The sequence below is a fragment of the Erythrolamprus reginae genome, chromosome 1 (genome assembly GCF_031021105.1).
Source record: "Erythrolamprus reginae isolate rEryReg1 chromosome 1, rEryReg1.hap1, whole genome shotgun sequence".
Taxonomy (NCBI): domain Eukaryota; kingdom Metazoa; phylum Chordata; class Lepidosauria; order Squamata; family Dipsadidae; genus Erythrolamprus; species Erythrolamprus reginae.
In genome coordinates, this window is record NC_091950.1 from 10,282,247 (window position 1) to 10,295,447 (window position 13,201).

General features: G+C 40.5%; 1 protein-coding gene across 1 annotated transcript in view; it reads left to right on the forward strand.

Moving 5' to 3' along the window:
* SEMA6B (semaphorin 6B) overlaps positions 1–13,201 on the forward strand; it is a 98,553-nt gene that overhangs the window by 50,250 nt on the left and 35,102 nt on the right. The window contains exons 8-9 of the mRNA XM_070732103.1: positions 6,448–6,538; positions 11,515–11,732. Coding sequence (XP_070588204.1) covers positions 6,448–6,538; positions 11,515–11,732 — 309 coding nt within the window. The remainder of the gene's footprint in view (positions 1–6,447; positions 6,539–11,514; positions 11,733–13,201) is intronic.

Sequence of the window (13,201 nt, forward strand, 5' to 3'; positions counted from 1 at the left end):
CTGGAGACCTCACCTACAAAAAGATATTGACAAAATTGAACGGGTCCAAAGACGGGCTACAAGAATGGTGGAAGGTCTTAAGCATCAAACGTATCAGGAAAGACTTCATGAACTCCATCTGTATAGGAGGACAGAAGGAAAAGGGGGGACATGATCGAAACATTTAAATATGTTAAAGGGTTAAATAAGGTTCGGGAGGGAAGTGTTTTTAATAGGAAAGTGAACACAAGAACAAGGGGGCACAATCTGAAGTTAGTTGGGGGAAAGATCAAAAGCAACATGAGAAAATATTATTTTACTGAAAGAGTAGTAGATCCTTGGAACAAACTTCCAGCAGACGTGGTTGGTAAATCCACAGTAACTGAATTTAAACATGTCTGGGATAAACATATATCCATTGTAAGATAAAATACAGGAAATAGTATAAGGGCAGACTAGATGGACCACGAGGTCTTTTTTCTGCCGTCAGTCTTCTATGTTTCTATGTTTCTAGATATAAGAGGGGAAAATGAGAAAAAATAAAAAGAGAAAAGAGAAAAAAGAATAAGAAAAAAAGGAAAAAATAAAATTAAAAATTAAAAAAATAAAAAGGAGGAAAAAGAAAGAGAAAAGAGAAAAAGGGAAAAGAGAAAAAAAGAAAACGCAGAAAAAAAGAAAAGTAGATTCATTTTAACAACAGCATTTGGGGCGCCAGAAGTTTTAAATGCTCCAACATTGGAAGTTTTTAAGACCCCTATTTGTCTGAAATGGTGCTATAGAGCAGTGTTTCCCAACCTTGGCCACTTGAAGATATTTGGACTTCAACTCCCAGAATTCCCCAGCCAGCATTTGCTGGCTGGGGATTTCTGGGAGTTGAAGTCCAAATATCTTCAAGTGGCCAAGGTTGGGAAACAGTGCTATAGAGTCTCCTGTTTGAGTGGAGGGTTGGACTAGAAGACCTCCAAGGTCCCTTCCAACTCTATTATTCGGTTAGCCAATGTCTCTGGAAGGCATCAGCTTGTTAAAAACTGCAGTGTGGCAGCTGGCAAAGTCCCCAGCTCCAAAAATCAAAAAGCTTCCCTAATAAACTGACCGAATCGATACAGGAGACTTAAAGGCCCTGAAATTTGAGCAGAGAATTATTTCATCTCATATATTTCTGCGCTGCAGCTTTGTGGAGAGTTCACAAACCAGTTAAAAGAATGAAATACACCATGCCAGGACTACAAAACAAAATAGAATATAAACTGGGAAAAGTTAATCTAAAACTTTACAAGCTGGATTTCAAATGCCTGAACGAATAAAAAGAAGGTTTTTTTAATTTATTTTTTAAAAAATAAATAAATAATCTGAATTTTGCTCTGTTTTGCAATGTTTATGCTCCAAGACCAGAATGTGAGCATCCTTGAGAAAGCAAGATATATTTTTTTTATTAGGAATCCCTGGAAAATGTCTTAAAACTAGAGGCAAAGTGTACACAGGCAATATTTAAAGCCAAATTAATATTTTATTAATTTATTCCCAGTCTTGCAGCACTCAGTAAATATACATGTACAAAGCTAATTGTAGCCTTAGCTGCTATTCCTTCCAGTCAGTCAATTAAAAGATTCTGGAATAATTTTAAAGGTTGCCTTGGAGTGTGTGTGTGTGTGTGTATCTGCGTGTGTGGGTTTATGCACATCTGTGGGCTTATGTGTGTTTAAAATTACAAAATTGACAAAATCTCAGGGACAAATTATAGAAGCCGGGAGTCATGAGCGAAAAGAATGAAGCGGAACGGAACCGAAGGGAATGGAATGGAGGGTGGGTTTGGAATTGGAACAGAACGGAACAGAACAGAATATGGAATGGAATGGAATGGAACGGAACGGAATGGAATATGGAATGGAATGGAATGGAATAGAAAATGGAATAGAATAGAATACAATAGAATAGAATACAATATGGAATAGAATAGAAAATGGAATAGAATAGAATAGAATAGAAAATGGAATAGAATAGAATAGAATAGAATAGAAAATGGAATAGAATAGAATAGAAAATGGAATAGAATGGAATAGAAAATGGAATAGAAAATGGAATAGAATAGAATAGAAAATGGAATAGAATAGAATAGATTAGAAAATAGAATAGAATAGAATAGAATAGAAAATGGAATAGAATAGAAAATGGAATAAAATAGAAAATGGAATAGAATAGAATAGAATAGAAAATGGAATAGAATAGAAAATGGAATAAAATAGAAAATGGAATAGAATTGAATAGAATAGAATAGAAAATGGAATAGAATAGAATAGAAAATGGAATAGAATAGAATAGATTAGAAAATGGAATAGAATAGAATAGAAAATGGAATAGAATAGAAAATGGAATAAAATAGAAAATGGAATAGAATTGAATAGAATAGAATAGAAAATGGAATAGAATAGAATAGAAAATGGAATAGAATAGAATAGAAAATGGAATAGAATAGAATAGAAAATGGAATAGAATAGAATAGAAAATGGAATAGAATAGAATAGAAAATGGAATAGAATAGAATAGAAAATGGAATAGAATAGAATAGAATAGAAAATAGAATAGAATAGAAAATGGAATAGAATAGAATAGAATAGAAAATGGAATAGAATAGAAAATGGAATAGAATAGAATAGAGAATTGAGTGCAGTGCAATGCAGTGGAGCACAGCTGGAAGGGGCCTTAGAGATCTTCTAGTCCAACTGTCCGCTATACCACTTCAGACAAGCGGCTATTCAGTCTCTTCTTAAAAACTTCCAGCGTTGGAGCATTCACAACTTCTGGGGGCAAGCTGTTCCACGGCTTAAAAAATTTCTCCTTCGCTCCAGGCTGCCTCTCTCCTTGTTTAGTTTCCATCCATGACTTCTTGTCCTGCCTGCAGGTGCTTTGAAGAATAAATTGAAACCCCCACCCCACCCCTCTTTTTGGGGGGCAGACCCTCAACTACTGGAATCCTGCTCTCATGACCACCACCCCCAGTCCCCCTTTTCTCTAGCCAAATCTCAGGGACCGCCTTCTGCCACATGAATCCCAGCGACCAGTTAGGTCCCACAGAGTGGGCCTTCTCCGGGTCCCATCAACTAAACAATGCCGCTTGGCAGGACCCAGGGGAAGAGCCTTCTCTGTGGCGGCCCCGGCCCTCTGGAACCAACTCCCCCCAGAGATTAGAATTGCCCCCACCCTCCTTGCCTTTCGTAAGCTACTTAAAACCCACCTCTGCCGCCAGGCATGGGGGAATTAAGATTCCTTTTCCCCCTAGGCCTTTACAATTGTATGCATGGTATGTTTGTATGTATGTTTGGTTTTTTATATTAAGGGGTTTTTAATTCGCTTTTAGTATTGGATTGTTATTGTACACTGTTTATGATTGCTGTTAGCCGCCCCGGGTTTTCGGAGAGGGGCGGCATACAAATCCAATAAATAATAATAATAATAATAATAATAATAATAATAATAATAATAACCTTCGTTCGCCTGTTTTAGTCTCCAGGCCTTGAATCATCTTCTTAGCTTTCTGCACTTGCCCAGACAGCCCATCTGTCTATCAAATTCTCCCAGCTTCCTTCGCTTTGCAGCGAGACCTAAGAGCCCAGCGGCCGTTCACTCTCATTTATTTAGGAGATAAACAGCATCTGAACTTAATCACAGCCGCAGGAATCGCTAGCTGCTGGTTGTCTTGTTTTGGGGGGGGGGGGTGTTTGCAAGATTGTCCATAAATGGGCAAGCTCTGACGACTCCCGTTTCTGCACAATTGGGTACATTCATGTGCTAATTGATGCCCTCGGTCTCCGACTCCCGTCCTGTCAATTACATTGTTATTATTTTTTTAAATGCCTTCATGATCCTATGCGAGAGAGAGAGAAAATAAGACCTTGGAAATATCGTGGAGCTCAGGCTGCGGATGAGTCAGCCGGGGTTGCAAAGGAGGGGTGGAAATAAAGGAAAACAAGAGAGGAAGCAATGTTGGTTTCGACCCTGGAAGATGTTTTTCTTAACCGGAGGGAAGTCGTGCGTTCATGTTGATGAGAACACCACAGACCGGGTCCCCTGCGTGAGAATCGTAGTCAAGGGCCCGAGGGAGGATCAACGGAGCAAACTCGAGGTCCCAGGATGGATTTAGCCTTGAGAAAAGTCAACGGAGGAGACACGTCGAACAACCAAGTCTGCTATTCCGGAATGTTAATTCTAGAATGTTATTCCAGGAGAATCCTTGGAGAGCTACACTGTTTCCCCCCCCCCCCCCAAAATAAGACATCCCTTAATAAGACCAATCGGGCTTTGCATGGCAATAAGGCCAAGTGCTTATTTCAGGGTTCAAAACAATAGAAGATAGAGTCTTATTTTCAGGGAAACACGGGAGGTAGGTAGATAGATAGATAGATAGATAGATAGATAGATAGATAGATAGATAGATAGATAGATAGATAGATGGGAAGGTAGGTAGGTAGATAGATAGATAGGTAGATAGGTAGATGATAGAAAGAGCTAGACAGACAGGCAAACAGAGATACAGAGGATTGATAGATATAGACTTAATGAACTCAACCTGTAGAGTCTGGAGGACAGAAGGAAAAGGGGGGGACATGATCGAAACATTTAAATATGTTAAAGGGTTAAATAAGGTCCAGGAGGGAAGTGTTTTTAATAGGAAAGTGAACACAAGAACAAGGGGACACAATCTGAAGTTAGTTGGGGGAAAGATCAAAAGCAACGTGAGAAAATATTATTTCACTGAAAGAGTAGTAGATCCTCGGAACAAACTTCCAGCAGACGTGGTTGGTAAATCCACAGTAACTAAATTTAAACATGCCTGGGATAAACATAGATCCATTGTAAGATAAAATACAGGAAATAGTATAAGGGCAGACTAGATGGACCATGAGGTCTTTTTCTGCCATCAGTCTTCTATGTTTCTATGTTTCTAGATAGCTAGACAGAAAAACAGATAGATACAGATAGACAAATGATAAATAGAGAGATGGTGGGGATAGATGGATGGATGGATTATAGAAAACAGATGATAGATAGATAGATAGATAGATAGATAGATAGATAGATAGATAGATAGATAGATAGATAGATAGAGACAGACAGACAGAGAGACAGACACTGTGTTTTCCCAAAAATAAGACCCTGTCTTATATTTTTTGCAATATAATAATAATAACAATTGGAAGGGAACTTGGAGGTCTTCTAGTCCATCCGCTGTTTAGGCAGGAAACCCTACACCACTTTTTAAACATTTATTTATTTCATTTATTTGTTTGTTTGTTTGTTTGTTTGTTTGTTTGTTTTGTCAAGTACGTATTGGTGGTATACAAAGATATCACAATGTTTATATACATGGTCCTAGTAAGAGAGAAACATTAAGGGAGGGGACGGAAGGCACGCTGGTGCACTTATGCACGGCCCTCACTGACCTCTTAGGAATCGGGAGAAGTCAACAGTGGAGAGTCTAAGGGTAAACTTTTGGCTGTTAGGTGATGATACTACAGAGTCAGGTAGTGAGTTCCATGCATTAATTATTCGTTTACTAAAGTCGTATTTCCTTCAGTCACGTTTGGAGCGGTTTAGACATGGTTCAGACAAATGGTTATCCAACATCTTAAAAACTTCCAATGTCGGAGCATTCACAACGTCTGGAGGCAAGCGGTTCCATTGTTCTAACTGTCAGGAAATTTCTCCTTAGTTTTTTTATTTTATTTATTTTTATTTATTCATTTGTCCAATACACAAATACATAGGAAGAAAAATAGACATGTGATAATATAAAAGAGGGTGAAAGTGAACTTAGAGGAGAGGATATATGAAAGGAAGAGAATATATAAGATAGGTGAAAGAAAGGAAAGACAATTGAACAGGGGACGAAAGGCACACCAGTGCACTTATGTACACCCCTTACTGGCCTCTTAGGAATCTGGAGAGGTCAATCGTGGAGAGTCTAAGGGAGAAGTGTTGGGGGTTGACACAATTGAGTCCGGTAATGAGTTCCACGCTTCGATAACTCAATTATTGAAATCATATTTTTTACAGTCAAGTTTGGTGCGGTTCGTATTAAGTTTGAATTTGTTGCGTGCTCTTGTGTTGTTGCGGTTGAAGCTGAAGTAATCATTGACTGGTAGGACATTGCAGCATATGATCTTGTGGGAGATACTCAAATCATGTTTTAGGCGCCGTAGTTCTAGGCTTTCTTGGCCCAGAATTGTTAGTCTATTTTTGTAGGATATTCTGTTTCAAGTGGAGGAGTGAAGGGCTCTTCTGGTGAAATATCTTTGGACATTTTCAAGGGTGTTGATGTCTGAGATGTGGTATGGGTTCTAGACAGATGAGCAGTAGTCTTAGATGGGTCTGGCAAAAGTTTTGTAGGCTCTTGTGAGTAGAGTGAGATTGCCTGAGCAGAAGCTGCGTAGTTCTAAAAGTTCTCCTCTATTTTCTTCCCTCGCCCTGTCTAGAACCCTACTTTGTCCATGCTGTGGAGTGGAAGAACCATGTCTACTTCTTCTTCAGAGAGATTGCGATGGAATTCAACTACTTGGAGAAGGTGAGTCCAACCTGCGTGGTCCAATGGTTGGGTGGTTGACCTAACTTTGTGTTGTCCTCACGAACTACTGGGTGGCTGAGCCTCTGAATCACCATAGACCATGGTTATCCATCTTGACAACTTTAAGACATTTGGACTTCAATTCCCAGAATTCCCCAGCCAGCTGGCTGGGGAATTCTGGGAGTTGAAGTCCACGTGGCTTAAAATGTTCAAGGTTGTTCTACTGAATAGAATAGAATTTTTTACTGGACAAGTGTGATTGGACACACAAGGATTTTTTCTTTGTTGCAGATGCTCTCAGTAAAAGAAAAGATTCATTTTTCAAGAATCATGAGGTACAACACTTAATGATTGTCAAATAAGCAATGAAGAAACAATCAATATTAATACAAATCTTAAGGGTACAAGCAACAAGTTACAGTCATACAGTCAAACTTGGGAGGAGATGGGTGATTAGGAATGATGAGAAAAAACTAGTAGTAATAGTAGTGCAGGCTGAGTAAATAGTTTGACAGTGTTCAGGGAATTATTTGTTTAGCAGAGTGATGGCATTCGGGAAAAAACTGTTCTTGTGTCTAGTTGTCTTGGTGTGCAGTGCTCTGCAGCGACGTTTTGAGGGTAGGAGTTGAAACAGTTTATGTCCAGGAAGCCCCGTTTTCAACCCTCTCCTAGCAAAAACGGAGGAGAGGACTGCAGGAGGCCATCGTGGCCTAAAACGGGCCCCGTTTCCATTGGCAGTGAGGTAGCAAAGCAAACTAAAAATGAAACAAAAGGAGAAATGTTTACCTTTTGCATTTGAAAGGAGAAAGGGAAAGAAGAAAGAAAAAGAAGGAAAGATGGGAAGATAACCAAGGGAGGAAAAGGAAGGAAAAGGAGGAAGGAAGAAGAAAGAAAGGAAAAGGATGTGTGAAGGAAAAAGAGGAAGGAAGGAAGGAAGGAAGGAAGGAAGGAAGGGAAGAAGGAAGGAAGGAAGTGGAAAGAAGGAAGGAAGGAAAGAAGAGGAAAGGAAAGGAAGGAGATGGAAGGAAAAGAAGGAAGGAAGGGAAGAAGGAAGGAAGGAAGTGGAAAGAAGGAAGGAAGGAAAGAAGAGGAAAGGAAGGAGATGGAAGGAAGGAAAAGAAGGAAGGAAGGAAGTGGAAGGAAGGAAGGGAGATGGAAGAAAGAAAAGTAGGAAGGAAGGAGGGAAGGAAGGAAGGGAAGGAGAGGGAAGGAAGGAAGGAAAGAAGGAAGGAAGGGAAGGAGAGGGAAGGAAGGAAAAGAAGGCATGAAGGAAGTGGAAGGAAGGAAGGAAGGAAGGAAGGAAAGGAAAGGAAAGGAAAGGAGAGGGAAGGAACAAAGGGAATGAACGAAGGAAGAAAGGAATGAACAAAGGAAGGAAGCAAGGAAGGAGATTATAATGAGAGAAAGGGAGGGTCCTGCCTTAGCACTTGACCACCACAGGCTGGCCACGCCCATTTTGGCCATACCGTGGCCACACACCCTACCACCCGAGGTCGAATACTACCCAGATGTGACCTTCAATGAAATCGAGTTTAACGCTCCTGGTATAGGGTCTCCTACTTGAGCAGGAATAGAAGACCTCCAAGATTCCTTCCAGCTCTATTCTGATTGATTGATTGATTGATTGATTGATTGATTGATTGATGACTGGGGTGCTTCTGAATTTTGTCAGAACATTTAAAAAAAGAAGCGATTTGCGATAGTAATGCCACGTTTTACAATTTTGTAGAAATGTCAAATGATTTCTTAACCGCCTCTAAGGCATTTTGTGCAGAAAAGAAACTGAATTTCCATCTTTACGATCGTTGTCAAATCTTTTTATTTACCGGTCTTTTATTCTTATGTCGACGATGTCTCTTTGTCTTTTTATCGTTGCTGTATTTATTCCGTTTCTTTAAATGTTTTCATCAATAAAACCCTTTCAGGAGAAGGGAGCTGATTCGCCGGGGAGGCATCGGCTTAAATTGCAACGGGATATATTATAATGGAAGGCAATGCTTTATTCCGTTGCATTGCGATATATATATATATATTATTGTCATTCTATCATGTTCTCTATTATAGCCACGCAGGCAATGAAACTAAAAATGAAATGTTTGATTTGATGCATTGGAAATCTTAACCCAAACTCGTAAATCAGCAGGGAATCAAACACAAATATTACAAGTATCTAAAAAACCCGAGCATTTCTTTAGCGCTAGTCCTCAAATTACGAACGCACAACATGACAAGGATTTCTGGGGCCGAGCAGGATGGTTGTTAAATGAGCAGCAGGAATGGGAAGCTGCCCCTGATTCCCATTCAGTTTTACAATTAATGTGCTGACCCTAACAAACCCATTATAACCTGCCCCCCAAAAAAGAACCAATCTAACAAACATACATACCAAACCAACATAATTTGGGCATGTCTGATGTTAGAGTTTACGGCCCCCAGGCCTGTCGACAAAGCCAGGTTTTAACAATTTTTTGAAAAGCTAGTAGAGGGGGAGCAGTGTGAACATCAGTGGGGAGTTGGTCCCATAGAGCCAGGGCAGCAACAGAAAAGGCCCCGCCAACCTACATTTTTTAGTCAACAGGACCTGGAGGAGGCCTGTGGGAGGTATGTGGCAAGAGATACATTTATTTATTTATTTATTTATTTATTGGATTTGTATGCCGCCCCTCTCCGTAGACTCGGGGCGGCTAACAACAGTGATAAAAAACAGCATGTAACAATCCAATATCAAAACAGTTAAAAACCCTTATTATAAAACCAAACATACATACAGACATACCATGCATAAAATTGTAAAGGCCTAGGGGGAAAGAGTATCTCAGTTCCCCCATGCCTGGCGGCAGAGGTGGGTTTTAAGAAGCTTACGAAAGGCAAGGAGGGTGGGGGCTATTCTAATCTCTGGGGGGAGTTGGTTCCAGAGGGCTGGGGCCGCCACAGAGAAGGCTCTTCCCCTGGGTCCCGCCAAGCGACATTGTTTAGTTGACAGGACCCAGAGAAGGCCCACTCTGTGGGACCTAACTGGTCGCTGGGATTCGTGCAGCAGAAGGCGGTCCCTGAGATAATCTGGTCCGGTGCCATGAAGGGCTTTATAGGTCATAACCAACACTTTGAATTGTGACCGGAAACTGATCGGCAACCAATGCAGACTGCGGAGTGTTGGTGTAACATGGGCATATTTGGGAAAGCCCATGATTGCTCTCGCAGCTGCATTCTGCACGATCTGAAGTTTCCGAACATTTTTCAAAGGTAGAGAGCGTTACAGTAGTCGAGCCTCGAGGTGATGAGGGCATGAGTGACTGTGAGCAGTGACTCCCGGTCCAAATAGGGCTGCAACTGGTGCACCAGGTGAACCTGAGCAAACACCCCCCTTGCCATAGCCAAAAGATATTTCTATAAATAGTCATTTGCCATTATTTCTTTCCTAGGGCTGAGAGAAAGAGGGTGACCTTGCCCAGAATTCCCTCCCAAGGTAGAATTTGAACACAGAACTTCCTTGTTCCCAACCCGATTCCTTTAACCCACAGTTTTCCCAAACTTAAGCCGCTCGCGAACGACGAAATAGTTTCTGAGAAGGTGCCTGGAGTCCAGCCATGCTGCATTTTATTCTAATAATAACTCCAAACAAACATTTTGAGTGACAGCAGTTTTTATGCCACTTCATCTGCTCGAAGTTAACGCAGCTGCCCAAAAAAGCCAATGTAGTCCTGGATTGCCGCAACGGAGGGAGAGTATCGACATCACCAGAAGCGTTAGTATCATCCCATACAGCAGTGTTTCCCAACCTTGGCAACTTGAAGATATTTGGACTTCAACTCCCAGAATTCCCCAGCCAGCATCCAAATATCTTCAAGTTGCCAAGGTTGGGAAACACTGCTATACAGCACACCTGGAATACTGCATCCAGTTTTATTCACCACGATGCAAAAATGAGATTTTGAGAACCCCCCAAAAAATGCAGAGAAGAGCAACGAAGATGATTAGGGGTCTGGAGGCTAAAACATAGGATGAAGAGTTGAGGGAATTATGTATGCCTAGTTAATGAAAACAAGGACTAAGGGTGACATGATAGCAGCCTCCCAATAATTGAGGGGCTGCCCCAAATAAGAGGGGGTCCACTTAGTCTCCAAAGCACCTGAGGCCAGACTATCTGTCTGTCTGTCTATCTGTCTATCTATCTACCTATCTATCTACCTACCTACCTACCTATCTGTGTATCTATGTCTGTCAATATTTATCTTTGATCTATCAATCATCTAGCTATATCCATCATCTCTCTATTTATTATCTGTCTAACTATATCTGTCCTTCTGGCTATCATCAATCTAGATCTATCCATCATCTCTATGTGTCTCTCTATCTCAATCTGTCTTTTATCTCTCTCTCTATCTCTATTTATCTCCTATCTACCTACCTACCTATCTATCTATCTATCTATCTATCTATCTATCTATCTATCTATCTATCCCCATCATCTCTCTATTTATCATTTGTCTATCTGTATCTATCTGTCTTTCTGTCTATCATCTATCTATATCTATCTATCCATCCTCTCTATCTGTCTACCTGTCTGTCTGTCTGTCTGTATGTATGTATGTATGTATGTATGTATGTTTATATGTATGCATCTATACTTATCAATATTTATCTCTGATCTATCTCTATCTATCTATCTACCTACCTACCTACCTACCTACCTATCTATCTATCTATCTTCTATCAACTATCTATATCCATCATCTCTCTATTTGTCATTTGTCTATCTGTATCTATCTGTCTTTCTGTCTATCATCGGTCTATATCTATCTAGCCATCGTCTCTATCTCTGTCTGTCTGTCTCTATCATCTCTCCATCCAACCAAGCAAAGCCCAGAACAAGTGTGAAGAGGCTATTCTGGTAGAACCTTCCTGTTCTTTGCCCAAATAAAACAGAATCCCAGAGAAATCCAGCATCTCTCTTCTTTCTCTCTTCCACCCTGTAGATGGTGGTTTCCAGAGTGGCTCGAGTTTGCAAGAACGACATGGGTGGATCTCAACGGGTCTTGGAGAAACAGTGGACTTCCTTCCTCAAGGCTCGTCTGAATTGCTCCGTCTCTGGAGATTCTCACTTCTACTTCAACGTTATCCAGTCGGTCACGGACATTTTGGAGATCGAGGGGAGGCCGATGGTGCTGGCCGTTTTCTCCACACCCACCAATAGGTGAGCTGGACGGTTGAAACAGGGATCCCCAAACTGGCAACTTTAAGACTTGTGGCCTTTAACTCATTACAACTATTATTGTAAACTGCCTAGAGTCCAATTGGAGTTGGGTGGCATATAGGTTTTACAGATAGATAGATAGATGATAGATAGATGATAGATAGGTAGGTAGGTAGGTAGGTAGGTAGGTAGGTAGGTAGATAGATAGATAGATAGATAGATAGATAGATAGATAGATAGATAGATAGATAGATAGATAGATAGATGTTCTGTCTCACTTCATTGGAAGAAGGAGGGCTGTGACATTTCTTCACAGCTGCTAGCTAAGTACTTAAGGACTGATTAAGGGAATTGTACAGCCTACAAGGTTGTTTTGAGATGAGTGCTCTTTGCAATACAAAAAGGGTGCTTTGTTTCTTTTGAATTTTGTGATAAAGAACATTGTTTTGAATTTTCCAACATGTGTGTGTGTGAAATTTGTACCCTTGAATTTTCGGAAGGCTCATACCAGAGAGCCCGGCAGAACAGGGTAGAGGAGTGAAGAGCTCTTCTGGTGAAATATCTCTGGACATTTTTGAGGGTATTAATGTCAGAAATGCAGTATGGTTTCCAAACAGATGAGCTCTATTCTAGGATGGGTCTGGTGAATGTTTTATAAGCTCTGATAAGTAGTGTGAGATTGCCAGAGCGGAAGCTACATAGGATTAGATTAACAACTCTTAAAGCCTTCTTGGCAATGTTGTTGCAATGGGCTTTGGCACTTAAGTCTTTAGTTATTAGTACTCCGAGGTCCTTGACCGAGTGGGGATTATCTGTGATAATTTGTTGATTCAGTTTGTATTTGGAGTTTTGATTCTTTTTGCCGATGTGAAGGACAGAGCATTTGCTGGTTGAGATTTGGAGTTGTCATGTGTTAGACCAATCAGAAACAGAGTCTAGGTCTTTTTGGAGAGCACTTGTGTTATCGGTGGTGTTGAAGAGTTTTACATCATCTGCAAAGAGAACACAGTTGCTTGTGATGAGATCGCAAAAGTCATTTATGTAGAGAATGAAGAGCATTGGTCTCAGAACAGTACCTTGGAGGACACCACTTTTAACAGGGACAGGGGTAGATATCGTGCTTCCTATTTTAACCACTTGTTGTCTGTTTGACAGGAATGCTGTAATCCATCTGTGGAGGGATCCTGAGATGCCATAGGATTTGGTTTTTGAAGTAGTTTGTCGTGGACCACTGAATCGAAGGCTTTGCGGAAGACAATATAAATTGCATCTATAGATTTTCCTTGATCAAGATGAGTTGTCCATATGTTTTGCAGTGGAGGAGCTGCAGGTTGCAGGATAGTTTTTTTCTGAGTCCAAATTGTTTGTTAGAGAGCAGATTATTAGTTTCTAGGGGGAGAGTAATTGATTGATTTATAATTGATTCCATGACTTTACATGGGATGCAGCATAGTGATATTGATTTGTAG